Raw genomic sequence first — 19,992 nt, forward strand, 5'->3', positions numbered from 1 at the left:
TGGCAATGCTCTTCCTAATGCACTCTAATATGCCATTAGCCTTCTTGACTACAAGGGCACACTGTTGACTCATATCCAGCTTCTCATCCACTGTAATCGCCAGGTCCTTTTCTGAAGAATGTCCTGCACTTTGAGGTTACTTGGGCTGATTTACCATATGAGGTTTTCCAACTCGCTCTCTGGAATAGTGAGGAACCACACGACATTTTCCTAGGAATGTGAATCCAAATACCACTCCTCTTCCTGGGAAAGCAAGGTGTTGCCCACATTCGTTATTCGCTGGGAACTATTGCACAAGCTTCTGGGTGCAGAGGTGGTGCACAGAGAGTCCCAGTGCAATGCCCATTGTATTTTGTAGCTGCAGACTTACTGTGATGTTACTGGAATACTTGCTTCATGCTTTGCCAATCCATTAGAACGGTTGCAGAGAATTAGGTAGAAATGGGGTTAATCGTCAGAGAACTGCCTAAGTGGTGCGTGTAATCAAGGGCTGTGGATGGCAGGAGAAAAATAGTTATTCATGTATTCACAAGAACCAAGATGAGTTGAAAGAGGGACTCTCTCAGGGAGGGAGAGGAAAGAGCTCCCTTCAAACACATTGTCCCATGAGACTCATTAAAAGTTCATCCGTTACAGTGAGCGAACAATCCTGTGGAAAGGCATTGTAATCCAACTTTTGGATGCCAGGCAAAAACAGCTTTCCACTCCTCTGTTGAGTTTTCCCAACACCAGCAGGGAGAAGGGATTTTAACTGGGAGGGTTGGCACTCTTGAGTTAGTGGATTTTGAGTAAGGTCTGGCTATGGAGCAGGGGCAAGAGAAAAGCCAGATGGTCTCTGACCAGGGAGTAGAGATCTGCATCTATAGCCAGAGAGGCCGTCTGGTGGCACAGTCATCAGCTTTGAAGTGTATACTGGCCTTACTCTCAGGTGCGGAGGGAGGGAGGGGCATGATGAGAGAGGGCAGAGGGAGACAAATGGAGGCTGAGACACACTGGTGAATAGACGTTATCCTCCAGGGTAGAAATGGTGTGGAAGGAAGCATTGGAGAAACCCTGCTTCTCCCCTTCCTCTGCTCTCTTGCATGCCAGCCACAGGCCTGTCTGAAAATGCTGGTTGCTCCGAGCTGCTTGTGCGTGCAGTGAGTATGCCTGATTCACAGGGAGGGGGGTTTGGGGCCAGGGCTCCTTCTTTAGTTTGGGGAAGTTCTAGGGCCAGAGTTATACCGGTCGCGCTGTGTGCCGACAGTGGTCCTTGCTGGCCTCGGGATCTGTTAATGGAAAGCTCCCTGAGGATGAGCACTGGAGACAAAACAGCTTCAGGTATGAAGAGTGCTAGAAAAGCGAGCAGCTTTTGCAACTTACCCACTTACTGAGCATCTCTCAGCCCTGGAGAAGCATGACAGTGCAGTCTAGTGGTTAGAACAGCAGACTGGGAGTCAGGCTTTCTGAGTTCTGATTCTGCAACTGAAGGGTCCTGGTTATTTTTTGCGGGGGATAATCACAAAAGTGCTGGAACTTGAAGTGTGGGGGTGGAATGGAGACATGTACTGTGACACCCCCACAGCCTGAAGTAGTTTCCATCATATATGGGGTTTACAGTTTGCTTCAAAGGCTCTCAGTACCCCCCGGTAGTTATTTAACTTCTTTCTCGGGCTCTGTTTCTTGATCTGTAAAATGGGAATAAGGATCCGTAGTTAGCTCACAGGGGCACTGGGAGACTGAATTCAGTGACTGTAAAGGACGTGGAGATCCTGGGAATCAAGTTAACTATCTCTGTGGATTTTTGAAAAAAACTATTTAGGGTTTAATTTTATGACTGAGAGAGTAGGGTGGTTGCTGCTCTTTTCATTTTTTCAGTTGTGCTGGAGGACTGCTGCATGTGACTTAGTCTCAACGGCTCCTCATTTGGAAACCGTAAGCGTGCTGCCCCTCCATCTCTCACGTGGAGACTTGGCACTGATGTGCCTCGCTCACAGAGAGCTGCTGCCGACCTCCAGAATGCTGATGTGTAGAAATGGAGGTGACTATGAAATGTTCTTCATGGCTGCAAAATGACACCTAAAAGCCTGTACGCGTTCCCTGGTGCTCGGCCGTTCTCCTTGTGCCCCAGACATAGAACTTGGCAGACTAGGCCCTGCAGCATCATGTCAGAAGGGAAGGGGAGGATGGTGAAAGGATCCGTATTAAAAATAAATACTTCAGTAACTGAGGGTATGTCTACACTACAAAGTTAGTTCGAACTAACTTTCATAGGCGCTACACTAGGGCTCCGTTAGTTCGAATTTAATTCGAACTAACGGAGCGCTTAGTTTGAACTAGGAAAACCTCATTTTACGAGGATTAAGCCTAGTTCGAACTAGTGGGAGGCTAGCTCTCCCCAGGTTTCCCTGGTGGCTGCTCTGGCCTACACCAGGGAAACTTGTATGCCCCCCTCCCGGCCCCGGACCCCTTAAAGGGGCACGGGCTGGCTACGGTGCCTGTGCCAGGTGCAAGCCTGCCAGCACCCAGCTAGCAGACCCTGCACCTGGCACGGCTTGAGCCAGCCACCCGATGCCCCCCAGCCCTCCCCCTCTTCCCGGGACCAGGCTGGCGGCTCCCGGGAGCTTGCCCGGCACCGCAAGAGGCGGGCACCCGCCTGGGCTAGTGCAGACATCATGGACCTCATCCACGATCTCCGCACTAGGCACAGGAAAGTGGCCGCCTAGGGCAGGAGAGCTGCCAGCCTGGCCACCCAGGAGCAGGTGTGCAAGAGAATCAAGGGGGTCCACTGAGACCCCCAACCCTGAGCCACTCCTACCCCCTGGCTAATACCACTCCATGGACCCAACCTCCATGACTTGATCTTACTTCCCTTTAAACTCTGTTCTAGTTCTAGCCTTCACAGCCTCCTGCAGCAAGGAGTTCCACAGGTTGACTCTTTGCTTTGTGAAGAACAACTTTCTGTTACTAGTTTGAAGCCTGCTACCCATTCCTTTCCTTTGGTGTCCTCTAGTCCTTCTATTATGGGAACTATTATGCAACCAGAGCCATGTGGCCTCCCCTCTTTTGGGGGCCTAGAGCCATGCACCTTCCCCCCTTGGGGGGGGGGGGGGAACTGAGAAGCCAGGGCTAGCTGCGGCCGTGGAGGAGGCAGTGAGAGGCCAGGGCAGGCTGCATGGGGTGGGGGTGGCGTGAGAGGCCGGGGTAGGCTGCAGCCCTGGGGAGAGACACTGAGAGGCTGTGGCAGGCTGTGGCCCTGGGGGGGGGGGGGCAATGAGAGGCCTGGGCCGGCTGGGGGGGGAGGGTGGCAACCAGGAGGAGTGGTAGGCCTGCCTGGTGGGGGAGCAGGGGACACTCCCCAGTCATTTTATAATAGTGGAAAGGGAGAGGAGTTGGGGCAACCCTGAGAACGGAGAGGTTCACAATAGCCAGTGTTAGGACATGTAGCATTGGCCAGTCCTCTAATATCATTGATACAGGGGTGGAAAACCTGAGCCCTAGGGCCATGGTCACCAACCAGTAGATCGCGAGCTACTGGTAGATCTCAGGGGCTCTAAGAGTAGCTCTTGAGCCCTCTCTGAACTGCGCGCCTGCGCTGTACATTTACATTAGATTTCCTCATTTGAGGAGCAGCTACTCACCGAGCAACAACACAGGTGAGTAGCTGCGAGGAATGGTGGGAGCTGGGAGGTCGGGAGGGCTGAAACACCCCAGCCAGCTGACTGTGGCTTTCACAGCTAGAGCTAGGCGCAGCCTCCCTGGGCTGAGCGCAGGGCAGCCGGGCTGGAGGGAAGAGAAGCAGCTGCCCGGCCAGCTGGCCATGGCGCTTAGCCAGGGTGCACCACGCTTCACGTGGGCTGGCGCAGAGGAGAAGCTGCCTGGCCAGAGGAGGCTGAACCGCGCTCCAGCTGATCGGGCGGCTTCCCCTCTGCGCCTGCCCACGTGGAGCTTGGTGGCACCCTGGCTGAGCACCACGGCCAGCTGGCTGGGCAGCCACTTTTCTTCGCTCCAGCCCGGCTGCCCTGCGGTCAGTCTGGAGGGAGCGCGGGTCGGAGGCTTCCCTCTATGGCTGGTGTGGGGAACTCCCTGCCCCCAACCTTGTTCCCTCTCATCTGCCCCAAACTTGTCCCCCACTCTCCTGGCCCCCTGTTCCCTCTCCCTTGCCCCCCCACCCCGCTGCAGAAACCTGCCCCCCCTCTGCAGAAACTTGTCCCAAGGCACCCTGCCCCCCCTGCAGAAACCAGTTCCTTCTGGCACCCTGTCTCCTACTACAGAAACCTGTCCCCCTGCTCCCCTCTGCAGAAACCTGTCCCCCCCCAGCACCCTGTCCCCTGCTGCAGAAACCTGTCCTGGCACCCTGCCCCCTCTCCCCTGCCCCCACTGGCACCTGGTTCCCTGCCCCAGAACCCACTAGCACCCCTCTCCAGTACTGTGTCCCCTGCTCCCAAGTGACTTTTCTATGCGTCAGTGACCCCTGACTCAGAGCAGGTTTCCTGCCATTCTCATAAATACAGACAATGCAGAAACTTTTTGTGTTTAACAGTATTTTATTTAAAAATGAAGCCTGGACAACAAACCCCCAATTGGGGCCAAGCCCCCATCTGGCCACAACCACTCCTGCACTCCCCCTTCCCCAGACCCTAGATCTGAGCCTATCAAACACTGGAACCTCCTGCCCTCAGCCCCTCACATACCCCAACCCAAATTCCTGCGCCCTCACATCCGCAAGCCTGTGGCCTGCTTAGTACCCCAACACTGCCCAGCCTGGAGCCCCCTCCCCGAGCCAGTGTCCCCTTCTCCACCTCCTCCTGCATCCAGATTTCCTCCCAGAGCTTGCACCTCTCACCCATTCCCACAGCCAAATCCCTCATTCCCACCCCAGAGCCTACACATCCTGTCTCAACACAGCAAGGGGCCAGCTAGACTGCAGGAGCTTTTCAGGATTCTGGAGATATCCCAGAAAAACTCTTCTGCATCCAGGGTTGCGTTTGTTCTTCCGCTTTTTTAGTGGAAGAGCAAACAGGCTCTTTTGGTCACCCCTATATTCCTCTTTCCACAAGGAATAAGGTGGCTTCCAAAAGAAGGGGTTTTCTGACATTTGGTCCAGTGTAGACAGGCCAAATGTTGGAAAAACCTCTTTCTACAGAAGAATAAAAAAAATAAAAATAAGCAGCAGTATAAGGATTGGGGATAGCAAGTGATGGAGAGGAGGAGAATAGAGAGGGCGGGGCTTCAAGGAAGGGGCGGGGTGGTAGATCTTGGCTTGGTCTGTCATTTAAAAAGTGATCTTGGGTGTAAAAAGGTTGGAGACCACTGCCCTAGGGGCTGGATGTGGTCCCTGTCTTGCCTGGATCTGGTCCCCCAGGCTCAGGGCTCTCTCTCCTTCCTCCCCCCTGCCCCCACTGGGGAGCCTGCACTGGCACTCCAGCTCTCCCATAGCCTCCCCAGAGGGCTGGAGCACAGGAAACTCACTAGCCTGGGCCCCACTAGGTTCTGGTGTGCAAGGGGAATATGGGGGGTGTCTTTCTCCTCAGTCGGGGGCCACGTCAGTGAGGGTTTGTGTTGTCTGGTTTTTTTGTTTTGTTTTGCTTCTCATTTGTGTGCGGCCCCCCAACCGATTTTTTTCTGTGGGTCACTGGCCCCTGACCCAAAAGCGGTTCCCCACCCCTGATCCTAAACCCCTGTTCCTTGTCCTGCCTTGGTTCTGACTGTTGAGTGCCTGCTGGAGAGACACGGGACTTGCCACATGCTCTTCTGGGACTGGACTAATGCTCTTCTCTCCATTCTCTACCTGCTGGATCTTGGCTAGCGAAAGGCACAGCCCCTAACGCGCACGTCCTTGGAGGAGAGTGGTCTGTACCCAGCCACGCAGGCCGAAGGAGTTAAGGCAGAACCAGAGACGGATTGGCAGTGGGGGAGGCGTGGGCAGGGAGGAGAGCGAGGGGAGTGACAAGTTCTGCTCAAGGCGGCGGCAGCAGCAGGAGCAGCACGCTGGGATCAGCAGCCTGGCCCCTTTGAAGCTGCTCCGCTGCTCATTATTAAATAATGCATCCTGATTGATTGGTCTGAAAAGTGCTGTGTTGTGGGGTCAGGCTGCTCAAGTTATAGTTTTCTGGTGAGATTGATGATTCTCAAAGGTCGAATTCAGAAAGCAATTCCCTGGTAAAATTGATCCTTTGGACGAGGTAACTTTTGTGCTGTGGATAGGACCAGGCAGCGAGAAATAGCTGACCTGGGACTGGGGGAGGGCGGCGGGCTGGCTCTGCTGCTGCTTGCTCTTTATTTAATGTTCCTTGTTTACACTGATGAGAGAGCGAGAGCCCTCTCCGGGAAGCACAGTGCCCGTCGTCTCTCCGTGCTCCGACAGGCAGACAGAAGGAAGCGTTTCCTGGCTGATTCTTCCCCAGCCGTGCCTGTCAATGTGACAGGGGAACTCATGGCCGCTGCCTGCCCCAGGCCTGAGAGAAACCCCCAAGTGCTGATTTGGTAGCCGAGGCGTCGTGGGCAGCAAGCTCTGTGCTCACCCGTGGCAGGGAGTGCGCATGGGAGACCCTTATCTCACTCTCCCAGGAGTGGCTGGAAGATCAGCCAGGGCTGAGATTTGGTAGCTGCTCAGCAGCACCCTTCCGTTGTAAGAGCTGGCCAGGCCCCTCTCGGCCTTACGCCCATGACCGTATAACTTAGTCTCTGCTGTTGCCTGGGGAATGCAGCTGAGTCTCCTGACTCAGGGAAGGCCCTTGTGGCATGGAGAGGGTGTCGCATTTCACTCACGAGCTGACTCCGCTGCCTCAGCCTCACAATGGTGTATCTATGAGTGACTGTAAAAGGTCGGAGAGGCCTCTGCCAAGTCGTGGCTTCCCTTCCCCTTGACAGGTGATTGCTGCATGCATAGCTGAGCAGATGAGCTGTGTCACCTTCCCCTTCTTTAGAACCTGTGATCGGAGAGTCTCAAAGCAAATCTGAACGAGTTAAGTATTAGTCCCATTTTGCAGACAAGGTGTGGGCACCGACAAGGAGGTGAAGTAACTTGCGGGTAACATCATGCATCTGTGGCAGAGCCAGGGACAGAATCAAGAGCCTTGTCACCTAGGCCTTTGCTTTGGCTATTCGTAGAGCTCCAGGTTCCAGCTAACGAGGAGGAGAAGCCCTTTGCTCCGCTCTTCTCTGCCAGAGTGAAACATCATGGGGCGCGCAACAGAGCTTGGGCCTAAGCTGGTTGTGCGTTAAGTGGGTCTCCATCCCTCGACCTTGAGCTCAATCGTGCCACTTAAGTGAGTCACCTCGGGACCATCAGGAATCCATTTCTCCTCTGTGGAGAAAACCACACTAGGAAGCATGGACTTGGGAGCCCCTGTCAGAAGGGGAGTGAGGAGCTAGAAGAAGTTGACCTGTGTGGTCCAGGCTTCTGAGCGACCTGCTGTGAATAGCACCCCTGGTTCTGAGCATTTGCCTGCTGATTGTTACATGGGAGGGGAGGGCCTAGGGTTGAATCACAAACTTCCTTGTCCCCTTTTACGAAGAGTGAGTAGTGCTGTACCTCCCCACAGCCTTTGCTCTCAAACCTGGGTCAGCTCAGCAGCGGCAGAGCTCTGACCTGTTTTAACCTGCTGTTTTGCTTACTCCCCCGTTTTTTCTTTTGTTAATTTTATAGCAAGAGAGGGAGCCAGTGCTCTATGGACTCTAAATAATTCACTGAGTCAGGCTCCATGCGCCAGCGTCCTGGTCATTGCCTATTCCAAGGGCTTAGGACATCAGTGCGGAAACTTCTCTCCATCAGGCACAAGGACGAATCCATCACAGCTGAGACACAAGGACCCTTTTTTGCTAAGTGCTGGCTAACGCCGCTTCTCTTTTCCAGACTTGCTGACTTACAAGCTGTTCCCAGTGTTTTTAAGTTCTATGGCTTTTAGCTCTTTCAGCTGTTACCTGCCCTTGCCAGCCTTTGGTAACACACACACTGTGTTTGGCAGCTCCTGCCTGAGAGAGCAAATTTGCTCCCTGTTGGAGTGTATGTTTCCTTTCTTCCCTGAGTCAGAGGTTCAGTGAGGATTACATGGTGGAGAGAAGGAGCGTCTTGCCCAGTTGCTACATGGCATGTGAGTAAGAGTTTGCCGGGAATAAGAACAAGGAAACAAAAATAACTTAAGTGAAATCTTCCAGCCATGCACAAATGGGATCCCAGCAAGGGCAGACGCTGTGTGTCAGAAGCATGGAGATGGGACTCTTTGGAGACTCTGAAGAAACTTCGGCTCCTGGAATATTCTGCTTAGGAGGTTGCGATTTCTCTTGATGTGATATAGTGCAGGTGAGCAGTGCCAGGCTGACAGCACCGACACCATCTGCTTAGTCCCAACTGGATACAGCACCATAAGCAGCCACGCAAGTTTCTCCTAACACTGTTGTGCCAACAGGCCTGATTCTTCACTGCCTTGCACCTTCTCATCCTTTACACCTGTAAAACCTGAGTGCTCCCCAATCAGATTTTTTAACTCACTGGTGGTTACATTGCCTCACCCACTTTGCACAGATACCAATGCTTACACAATGTGCAAAGTAGTAAAGAATCGGGCACATTGCACCTCAACCCTAACCCAGGGTAACTACTTCTGGGACTAGCAGGGTGCTCAGCCTCTGTTTCTTATAGTTCTCATGGTCTGATCATAGGCCTGTCAGCCCTGCATTCTAACTTCAGCTCTGATTTTACAGGGGTTCCCTCACCCCTCTTTTTCAGCGTCCTGGTGTGTAACATGGGGTATATAATGACTACCGGCCTTGCAACGGCTCATTATAAGTTTAGTCATTAATATTTGCAAAGTGCTTAGTGCTGTTTCCATGCTTTTGTTGCCTCTGGACACTTCCAGAAAGAGAGCAAGTTGTGATTTTATTTTATTTTTTTGTTTTTGGTAGGGTGGACTTTAGTCTGCTAGGATCCAGTCTGAGACTCACTATTCATTTCCCACAGGGCACCAAATAACCATCAGCTGGTCATAACTTTGTTTTCACTGAGCAGGGTTGGATTGCAACTGGTGATCTTAGGGTGAAAGGTTCTGCATCCTATCAACTTACTCCACTCCCTGGGAGAAAGGCTCTTTATTTTAACAACCTGCTTGGGGACTGAAGTTCATGTTTCTCATTAATATAATGAGCTATTCCTATAAAATCTGGTGTGTCTAAGGGTCTGAGATAGTTCAGAAGAAAAAGGGAGGTCTCCAATGATTCACAGAAATTCTTCCCTTCCAGCATGGGAAGAACACCTGAAACTGAGTCTGGGTGGTGGTTGGGATTGACACAGAGGCTACGTCTAGACTGCATCCCTTTTCCATAAAAGGGATGCAAATTAGACGAATCGCAATTGCTAATGAAGCGGGGATTTAAATCTCCCCCGCTTCATTAGCATAAAAATGGCTGCCGCTTTTTTTCGGCACGGAGCTTTGCCGGAAAAAAGCGCCAGTCTAGACGCAGATCTTTTGGAAAATAAAGCCTTTTCCGAAAGATCCCTTATCCCTTATTTTAAGAGGGATAAGGGATCTTTCAGAAAAGGCTTTATTTTCCGAAAGATCCGTGTCTAGACTGGAGCTTTTTTCCAGCAAAGCTCCGTGCCGAAAAAAAGCAGCAGCCATTTTTATGCTAATGAAGCGGGGGAGATTTAAATCCCCGCTTCATTAGCAATTGCGATACGTCTAATTTGCATCCCTTTTATGGAAAAGGGATGCAGTCTAGACGTAGCCAGGAGGTTTGTTTAACATGAGTCTGCCTCAGATTACAGGTGAAAGGTGGAGATCAGCAGATTCCTAAGACATGGTGATCCCAAGCTTCACAAATAGTTGCTTAGAGCTAACTTTGGCTGTGACTTATACCCTCTGCAGCTGTAGTGAATTCAGTGGTGTTGCATGGGGGGGTGAGTCAACACAGGTTTTAGTCCGTAGCATGTATATATTGCCTTTCATCAAGGATCTCAAAGCACATAATAAGTGTCATCACATTACCCCCATTTTACTGATGAGAAAAGAGAGGCACCGCTTTAGAGATTAAGACCAAAACTTCCAAACCTGCTTGCCTAAAATCAGGCCCCCAAGTACATCTTTAGGCATCAAAATAAAAGTGGCCTGACGTGCAGTGGCACATTGAGCCTCCTGTCTCTGCAAACTTTCATTTTATCAGATGGGGTTGTGCCATTTTCTGCTAACGTGTATAAACCTGTCCTCTAGCAGTCATGTGGGTAACGGACAATACCTCTCACAGTGTAAGGGAGGGTGCAAATCCACCATAAACAGGTGAATGAATCCTTCTAACTAGGGATGTTAAAGTGTATTTATTTATGTAATAATGTAACTCAGGGGTGGGCAAAAGGGCCTCTGTGGGCCAGATCTGGCCCGCCAAGTGGGTGGATCCTGCCTGCGTAGGCTCTGCTGCTCTCCCACCCCCTGGCCAGTTAGGGCCTGTGGGTGGTGGAGCTCCCAAAGCCTTCTCCACTCTGCCCCCGCCCTGCTCACAGTGCACCGTGCTCGCAGGGCAGGGGCAGAGCAGAGAAGGCTTTGGGTGCTCCCCCGCCCCTAGGCCTTAATTGGGGAGTGAAGTGCCATGCGCTATCCGCAGGGTGGGGGAGAGAGTGGAGGAGCTTTGGGCGCTCCCCTGCCCCAAGGCCAATCAGGACCCGGGGGCGGGGGAGCTGCGTCAAGCTTCCTTCGCCCCGTTCCAGCCCTGGGAGGAGCCCGTGGCACTTCAAAGTGCCACATGCTCCTCGCGGGGCGGGAGGAGGCTTCCTGTGCTCTGCCCGCCCCCAGGCCCTGATTGGCCTTGGAGTGGAGGAGCGTGCCAAGCCTCCTCCAGGGTATGGGTGCCTAGTAGGAAGATGAGGCAAAGGGGCTCCCCCATCCCCAAACCAATCATGGTCTGGGGATGGGGAAGCCCTGCCCCTTCCTGTTTAGGCTCCGCCCCTTCCGGGCCCCTGGACAAAAATTATTGCCCACCCCCGATGTAACTGCTGAAATGTTTGGTGGTTACACATTTACAAATGGCGGGGGAGAAGGGGAGCACCGGCTCCTGCCTGCCCCTCCCTGCGCTGCTGCCTCTGTGGGAGGCAGCAGTGTGGGAGGGGAGAGGTCAGGGGCCTCCCTACACGTACCAACTCTCGCTTGTCCCTCACCCCCACTGTCTCTGATACAGGCAGCAGGGTGGCAGGGGGAGCTGGCACAGTGGGAGCCAGTACGCGTTGGGAGCTGGCTTGAAAGCCGGCTCCCTGCACGTACCAGCTCCCTCCTGCCCCTCCTTCCTGCGCTGCTGCCTCTGATATAGAGGCAGGAGTGTGGGAGGGCCAGGCAGCTCCATGGGAGTCCATGCTCATTCCTGCCCCCTCCCCCCCGGCACCCCCATTCCCCGCTGTGTTTCTGCCTCTGTGGGAGGCAGAAGGGGGCACAAGTGACTGCGGGAGCCATAAAGCGCAGGGAGCCACCGGCTTCTGCCTCCCCCCGCACTGCTGCCTCTGATACGGAACAGATGAGCTTCTGACAGTGGCCAATGCCAGGTGCTCCAGAGGAATGAACAGAACAGAGAATCAGCAAGTGATCCCTCCCTTGCCACCCATTCCTAGCTTCTGACAAACAGAGGCTAGGGACACCATTCCTGCCCATCCTGGCTAATAGCCATTGATGGACCTATCCTCCATGGACTTATCTAGTTCCTTCTTCCACCTTATTATAGACTTGGCCTTCACAACATCCTCTGGCAAGGAGTTCCACAGGTTGACTGTGCATTTTGTACTATTCTCTCTCTCTCTCATTTTCCTCCTACAGGTGTAAATGCAACCTTCATGCCAACCTGTGCTCCTTTAAGGAGGGCAGCCTGCAGTGTGAATGTGAACACAACACCACTGGCCAGGACTGTGGCAAATGCAAGAAGAACTTCCGCACCAGGTCTTGGCGGGCCGGCTCCTATCTGCCCCTCCCCAACGGATCACCTAACGCATGTAAGTTACTGTACTGCGCTGAGCCCACATTGGCACGCTGCACAGTGTCCACAGATGTAAGTGAGCCCCGCACAGGAAGGGTCGACATTTCAGGATGCCTCCAGGTGGAGTCCATGCCCAGGCCTGCAGGAGTGAAGGGTTTGGTTGTACAGCAGAGGTGAACATTTACTAGGTTCTCAGGGTACACAGGAATGAGATGCCCCATGGGGGGGGCGGGGTGAAGGGAGCTTGGTGACTGTTTGTAGTGGAGTTGCTGGACTGACTGGATGGGGAGGGACAGAAGGATATGCTGGCTCACGGAGGGACAAGTGTAGCCCATCAGATAGCTCCATAGCCTCAGATAGGCATTTTACTCTGAATTACTCTGTCCAGGCTCGCTGATGCGGGGAGGGGCAATGGGCCAGCTGCCCCAGGGCCTGGCGATTCCAAAGGGCCCAGGGCTCCCAGCCACCACCACCCCTACCACAGCAACAGTGGTGGCTGGAGCCCCGGGCCCTTTTAGATTGTTGCCGGAGCCCTGTCCAGTGTCTCCAGGCAGTGTTGAGGGATGCTGAGGGGAGGCTACCCCAGCCCTACCCCTTCCAGGGGCAAGGAGCTTGGCCCTCCCCCCACCCTGTGCCTTGCCCGGGGCCCGGCAAATCTGTCAGCCCCACTGCCCATGTCCCTTAAAAATAACACCCTCAAGGCTGCTGGGAAAATGTGCTTATCTCCATTCAGTGCCCAGTAAGTGCACTGAAAAACAGGCGGCTGGAAGGGAGCGTGGGTGCCCTATTTATTCTCTGCTGGAAGCTGTTCATAGGTCTCTCATGGAGTATCTGGCCACAGTGAAGAACACGGAAGGGTTCCTTTCCCTCAACACTGCGGCTGCGCCGTGTAATCCATTGCCGCATTCACGTTGCGGTACGTGCTCGCATGAAACGAAACACGGCAAGGCTGCAGCCATTATCATCTTACCACAGGACCGGTGGTGGTGGAAGACACCAGGCACAGTCCAGTCACTCCAGGGTTATGTCCAGTTTGCCTGAGCAAGCTTGCATAAGTGTCAGAGAGCAGCAGTAACCACTCTAGCCTTTTAAGTGGCAGCCTTGAATGTTACCAAAGAGAATCCTTCTTCCTCTCCCCCTCCATTTCTGAAAGATTTATGTGCTTTAAGATGATCAAAGCTGAAATACAGGCTCTGAAGGCCATGACAGGAATGTTCTGTGTGCGCCTGGGATGGGAGATGAACTGGTGCTTTGAAAGGGAACAACCTTGTCATCTACCGCCAAACGCCTGTGTTCCTTCAAAGGAGCCTGGGAGAGTTTTTTGGTGTTGACACAGACAGAGACATGCTATTCTTTTTCCTTTCCTTCCGTGTGTCTCTTTCATTTCTCTAGCTCCTGGTCCTTTTCACGCTATCTCCAGCCCCACTTCCCTCCCCATCCTTGCTCTTTTTTTAACATCTGTCTCTCATTTTCCCTTTCCTATATCTCCTCCTCCCTTCGGCTCTGTCTGGCGGATTTACATACTTGTCAAATTTGGAGTAGAAGCAATTTTCCCAAGTCCTTTCTCGCTGGTCATTTCCTAGCGTTTTCATTTCTGGCCACTTTCTTTAAGGTTGGGGGAAAACCTGACTCATCGGTGTTTTTCTGTATTCTGACATCTCAGTTAAATTTAACTTTTTGCCCCTTAAGTGGACCTCAAACATTTCCCACCTGTGACCAATAACTAACTGGCAGTGTTGGAGACTCATCCTCCACCTCACCCAATGAATACACAACTAAGAGGCAATTTCTCCCCACCTAAAACGCCAAGCCTCAGGTCAGGTGTGGTTTTTCTCCTTCCCCCAACCTCCTTTCCTGTTGTTCTGTTCCAACCTGAAAGATGCCAGCCCCAGTACAATCCACTGGTGAGTCAGGGCCTCACTCTAAGAGTGCAGCACCGGTTATGCTCCTATGGCACTTGGTCCCCATATCTCAGACGGGTATATGGCAAGTCTCGAATGCTTACACAGCCCTTCCTGGGTACACTGGCAGGTCAGGAAAAGAGTTAAGAAATTCCATTAGCAGTAGGCAAGCTGGCTTTCTTCCCCCCAGCCACCCAGGTAGATTTCATCCTGTGCCGCAGGATCCAAACATTTCCAAGGCCGTTGCTGTCTGGTCACCTCTATGGTTTGCCTTAGTTTGCTTTTAAGATGCAGGAAGCTGAAGCAAGTATCAACAAGGCCCTTGTTAATTAGCACAAATGGCTTCTTGGCTTTTGCTGACCCTGTTCCTTTTCCTTTCCTCCAGGTGCAGCTGCAGGCTCGGCCTTTGGCAGTAAGTAAAAATGTAACTGAACTGCTGGCATGTGACATCTTCAGCGCATGGGCCCTGTGCACATCATTTGAGAGACAAATGATTCTTTTCTGCTCATTATCATCTGCCAGGCAATAAGTCTTCTCCTTTAATTGTCTCTCATTGTCTGTCCCATCAAAGAGCTTTCTATTTTCCTTCTTTGACTTCAGTAACCTCATTGTTTCTTGCTCTGGCATGGTTTCTCCCCATGAGGTTCGTTAGAATGGCAGCAGGAAAGGAAATTTAAAACAAAAAAAAACCCCACACTTTCTTCAAAAACACCAGTGAGCACATTGAACTTTTCCCCTCAGTTTCACAGAGTCCTGCTTCAAGGAGCTGGTTTTGAATTCTTTGTTACGGCATCCAGTTTGGATCACCTTGAGCCCATCGATTTTAAAAAATAAAATGTGTGTGTATATAATGTCATATTTTAGGCTCAAGCAAGTGAGGTCCGTGGGGATTTTTTCAGACCCTCAAACCTTGGTTCATCTGGGATCTAGAATTTGAATGTTGTGACTCAGGTTACTCTCTAAAAAACGTAAAGTGAAGTCGGAGAGAGAACACAATGAAAATGTGATGGTGAATGGAATAGACGGGCTTGCTTATGAGGACAGGCCAGCTAAAGAAGGATTATTTACCCTTCACAGAAGACAAGAGGTGACCTGAATTAAGTATTTAAACTAGCTAAGGGTTATTATGAAATTAAGCATGATAATCTACATGAGGTGAGACAAACAAGGACTCAGGGACATAGGGTGAAGTAAGAATTTGTATTCAGAATGTGAGGGATTATTATAATATTGCTGGTCAGAGCAAGGAGGACTGGACTTGAATTAATATTATAGCCACATCATGGTATCAAGTAGTGATCCTGGGCCGAGTGTATTAAATTAATCCAATGTTTGCTTTTTGGAATGTAATAAATGAAAGGGACATCATTTGATTTCATGACCACCTTTTAGTGGCCCCAAGGGAATTATTTTGCTGGTTAAGAGATTTGCCTTAGAGTATGTTTGCCATCACAGAGCTCAAATATATATGAGAAAGATGGCGCAACTATTGTCCAAGTGTTGTGGCCTGTTTTTAACCGCACATAACTATGCAGTTTCCAACTCTCTTTGCCGTTGTCCCATCACAATGTAGACACATTCATTCTCTCTTGTCCTTGCTAGGCTTAATTAGCAATGAGTTAATGATAAAGTCAGCAATATTTAAACTAACAGCCGTACCAACAAAATAAAGTCATGTAATAATCCAACCGAAACACGCACGCCAACTGGACTCTCTCTCAGTTCCCACTGCAAACATAACTGTCTGGAATGGGCTATCCACCCAAACCCAGCAGCATCTTCTGTACATATCCTGCAGCAACTGGATTCTTCTGTTTTCCCTCCTCCCTTCCTCTGTCTCTGATGAAGAGGAAACCAAGAGCAAAGTTTTTTGGTCATCATGGTCCCCGGGTCCTGGTAGGTGATATACTCTCAGGAGTAGGGCAGCCCTTGTGTTCTGTCGCCATCCGCTTCGGGCTGGTTTGTAATGCCCACTGTTAGCCTCCTAGCTAGTGTACTGGATCAAGTCCCCAGGATGGTGTCTTGGTGTGATTTCTAGAGAGTGCTTGTGGGTGACAGAATGGGAGCCCTCGGGGCCAGGAGAGAGCCGTTCCCACTGGCATGCTTGTGGGGCTCTGAGATGACTCACGGCAGGCAGGGGAAATAAGCATCTTTTGAGACTCCTTTACGGGAATAGTAATGGCTGGAGGTTGCAGGGAGTTGGAGCCAATTCTCTCCCATTGGAGTCTGTGGGAATTTTGACATTGCCTTGAGTGAGAGCAGGTCCTGTGTGCCTCCTTCCCCATGAAAACAGACCATGAAGGTGCCCACGAGCTTGTGAGTTTGTGTCCCAGTAAGAATGAACAGTGAGATTCACAGCGAGACCCTCTAGCCTCCACAGGTGCCTTCTTTCCACCTCTCTTCTTTGTTTCTTGTTAGCTTATGAACGACCACAGCGAGTTTCTACTACAAAGCCCACAACCACCACAACACCCAAAACTACCACAACCACCTCTGCTACCACCACCCAGCCTGTCACCACGCAGCAGCCAGGTGGGTGCTGAGCTCCACGCTGCAAGGCAGACCCTACCCTTGCTAGTACAGATAGGTCCCTTAGCTAGTCCACTTCCTTATTCCTCTGCCAGCTTTGCTTCCTGCTGCAGCTCCTCAAATGGCAATGGTTAGCTTAAAACCAAAGATTATCTCCTCTGACTTGCTCATCCATATGGTAGGAGTTTCTGGGGACATGGATAAAAATCACACTCGATGGGTTAAGATCCTCCCGGGTAGAGGAAGGCCTAATTTATGATCATCCCTAATATAATTTAGGGAAAAGGCATCTGGATGTGGATCCAGTTTTTTTCCCTTTTCAGTCACAGCAGTCAACACAACCCCAAAGTTAACACAGTAAAAGAGGCAATTTGTGGCCTGGCTCTTCATCCATCTGTCTCTGTCCTGCTCTGAGGTTATCCGAGGATTATTTGCCCTTGTCTCAGACCAAGAAGTAGAGGCCAGAGCTGGAATTTGGGAGAGTAAAGATATTATTTTAAAGTTGAGCAGCCTGCCAAAGGCCTCCTGCAAATGAATAGCCAAGCCACAAATGGTGATGGGGGAGAACAATCTGAAGTTTTCTTTGCTTGTTTGTTTAAACAAAACAAAAATTTGATTCACCCCAGACAGAGTGTCACAGAGAATTGGGAAGGCTGACTTGGTGTCTCACCATTCCACACCACTTTAATAAAGAGTTTTCAGAGCGCAAAAGCAGGCCTTCTTCATGTCTACTTCTGCTTTGACCTTATAGGGCAGGCCTGGACAGTTTCTGGCCAGAAACTGGCCAATAGGAGCTTCTTGTTTGAATAGCAGGCAGCACACAAAGCACCACACGCCCTTACCCCTCCCGGCTTCTAGTTATTCACACTCACACATGGCCTTGCAGCCTGTGCGGGATGGGGCCTGCCTGAGAAGCGTTCTGGGCTGCTAGCCAGGAGTCACCCAGGTAACTCTCCTGGCCAGAGCCTGCCTCTACCCATCACTCCTGCCCCCCTGCTCCAGATACTCGAATCCTCTTCCCCCTCCCGCACCCATGTCCCCTCTCAGATCCAGCACCCCAATCTCCTGCCCCAGCTCACAAAGCAAATTCCTGCACCCCAATCCCTTGCCCTGGGTCACAACCCCTTCCTGTCCTAGGTCACAACCTAAAACCCTGCACCCCAGTCCAGTGCCCCACATCACAACCACCTCCTTCACCCAAACTCCCTCCCAGGCCCCACTCTCCCTCCTGAATCAAATCTCTTACCCCAAGCTCCCTGCTGCACCCCGCACTTCCTCCATTAACATCATGGAAGAGTGCAGCCCTCGACCACTTTCCAAAATCTTGGAGTGACCCCTCCTCAAAAATTATTGGTCACCCCTGTTGTAGGGGAATGATGAACATTTGCCTGAGTGGGCAGCTGAGGATTAGTCTTGCATCAGGGAATTCTCCATGGTCAGGGGAAGAGGCCCTGGCCTGAGCACTGCTGCCTTCTAGTGATTCTCCAGTTAAGGGAGGGGCCCCTCAGGGCCACATGTAGGTAGGTGTAATTTAGAGCAGCCTCGAGGGTGCTCTGAGCGGAGCCAGGAATTGAATCAGCGATCTTTGCTCAGCTTCTTGGGTCCTGTACCAAGTCTCTTAGGATATAATCCATGAAGTTTTACATTTGGAAAAGCAGCCTGGAGTGGGGGGAGAGCCTCACTTTAATGCCTCAATAAAATGTTTGGGGGTGGGCTGAACATACACTCACACTAGATGTTCCAGAACATTATTTCTTAATTTCTAGATTGCCCGGTAGAGAGAACTCGTATTACTTTTGGGGGGAGAGGCACAAAGGTGCTGTTTTGTTTTGATTCTCCATCCAGGTAGGGTTTCTCTCTTCGTTTGGAAGAGAAGAACTGAAAAGTTTCTTCTGCTAGTTTACAAGCTTCACACGCTTATTCTGCTGCGGTGCCTTCTGCATCGGAATTTCCCCTGGGGACATGTCCCACCCACAGTACGTTAGTAACAACCAGTTGTCTGGGGGAGTTGCTAGAAGCCGGGTGAGAGAAACACAAAGACTGATCGTGTATGCAAGCTGGAGGATTCAGAGCAGCTAACACGACTTGGCCCAGTGGCTAAGCCCCAAATCCTACAGGTGCAAATGTAACCGTGGCCTGCTAGGTCAAGAGGAACTGGCCACCACAGAAAGTGTGTGTAGGGGATTAGGATCACCAAAGGGAATGTAGAAGAACTGTTAAAGGGAGTGTACTCATATTTAGTTTATCATCATATACAGCCAAAATTTTCAGTCCCATTGCTCTAAAAATTCTCTGACCTCTCAGGCAAGTCCACAGTTACCTAGGGAGATGGTTCCCAGCCTGGGCCCAACTGTCCTCAAACTCGGTTCCTTACCTTTCCCCCAAGGGTAACAATTTCTCCTCTAGCCTCTCTTTGAGTTGTTTTCCTCCCACATTGACACTTCTATGTCCTTAGATGTTACCTCTCCTCCTCTCAGCACTGGAATGAGCTTATATAGACCCCCCCAGGCTCCACCCACTCCCAGCAGCCTCTGAGTGGAGTGGATAATTGGAGTCTGCTGCTTTTCCCCTCCCACTCCATGTCACAGTCCACACTGCCACGGTGTGTTTATGCAACTATAGATCCAGTCACGGAGGAGCCATGGCTTAGTGTTTAGAATGGGAGTTTGGCTGGATTAGGAAACCTGGGTTTCATTTTTTTTTTTATTTCCACGAGTCATTGTGTGACCGTGGGCTAGTCACTTTAGTTTCTCCCTCTGTAAAATGGAACTAATACTTGCCCGTTTACACTAAGATAGAGAGAGAGGGGGTATCTACAGCCCACACTGAAGATCATGTTATCTTGAAAAAAGTATGTAGATTAGCAGCAGACCTGCCACAATGAAACTTGGGATGTGTGTAGATAATGTGCACCTAACGTCATGTGATTTTTATCCATGTTTGACCACAGCAGTGCCTCTGGAAGCATGTATGTGAACATGAGAGCATCCTGCTGAGCATCAATCTCTTCTAGTGCCATTAATGATCTGCTGTCCTGGCTCGCCTGTCTGTTTTGGGTGTGTCGGGGGGGGGGGGAGTGGAGAAAGGCTGCATGTTTATATCAGAGATGGGTGAACAGCTCTGAGAGAAGAATCGGACCATTTCCCTCAACACAGGACTTTTGTCATTCTCTAGGCTGGCACTGGTCTGTCTCTGGAGGTTCTGGTGTAAGCAGTTCCATTTTTTGGTTAATAATTTCTCATGTCCAAGACAGTATTGGCAGCTCTAAGTTCTTACCCCGATCAGAACAAATACCAAGAATAAAACCTGTTCTCGTGGCCTTTCTAGCTGCCCCAAAGGCAAAGAGGGTTCAGGTGACTCCAAAGCTTTTGAAGAACAACATCTGTGACTAGAGGTTTCTAGGACTAGAACCGTGGTGTCCAACCAGTTCTGAAGCAGTAGCCACTATAGCAAACTAGCCACATTATTCAAGCCAACTAGCCACACACAGTTGGCAAATAGCCACATGTGGCTAGCATGTTGGATGCCACAGACCTAAAGGCTTAAAATATGATCCCAAAAGCAGCATAAGACTCCTGCTCTTTTTGAACGTGACCCTTCCAGACTGGCCAATCAAAAAGAGGCGGTGACTTGT

The 19,992-nt window shown here is 51.1% G+C and overlaps 1 protein-coding gene across 6 annotated transcripts in view; it reads left to right on the forward strand.

Moving 5' to 3' along the window:
* Nucleotides 1-19,992, forward strand: part of NTNG2 (netrin G2) — a 91,447-nt gene that overhangs the window by 52,456 nt on the left and 18,999 nt on the right. For all 6 annotated transcript variants that reach the window (XM_075906036.1, XM_075906038.1, XM_075906039.1 and 3 more), the window contains 2 exons: nucleotides 11,772-11,944; nucleotides 14,215-14,241. In XM_075906036.1, coding sequence (XP_075762151.1) covers nucleotides 11,772-11,944; nucleotides 14,215-14,241 — 200 coding nt within the window. The remainder of the gene's footprint in view (nucleotides 1-11,771; nucleotides 11,945-14,214; nucleotides 14,242-19,992) is intronic.

The sequence above is a fragment of the Pelodiscus sinensis genome, chromosome 22 (assembly GCF_049634645.1).
Source record: "Pelodiscus sinensis isolate JC-2024 chromosome 22, ASM4963464v1, whole genome shotgun sequence".
Classification (NCBI taxonomy): Eukaryota; Metazoa; Chordata; order Testudines; family Trionychidae; genus Pelodiscus; species Pelodiscus sinensis.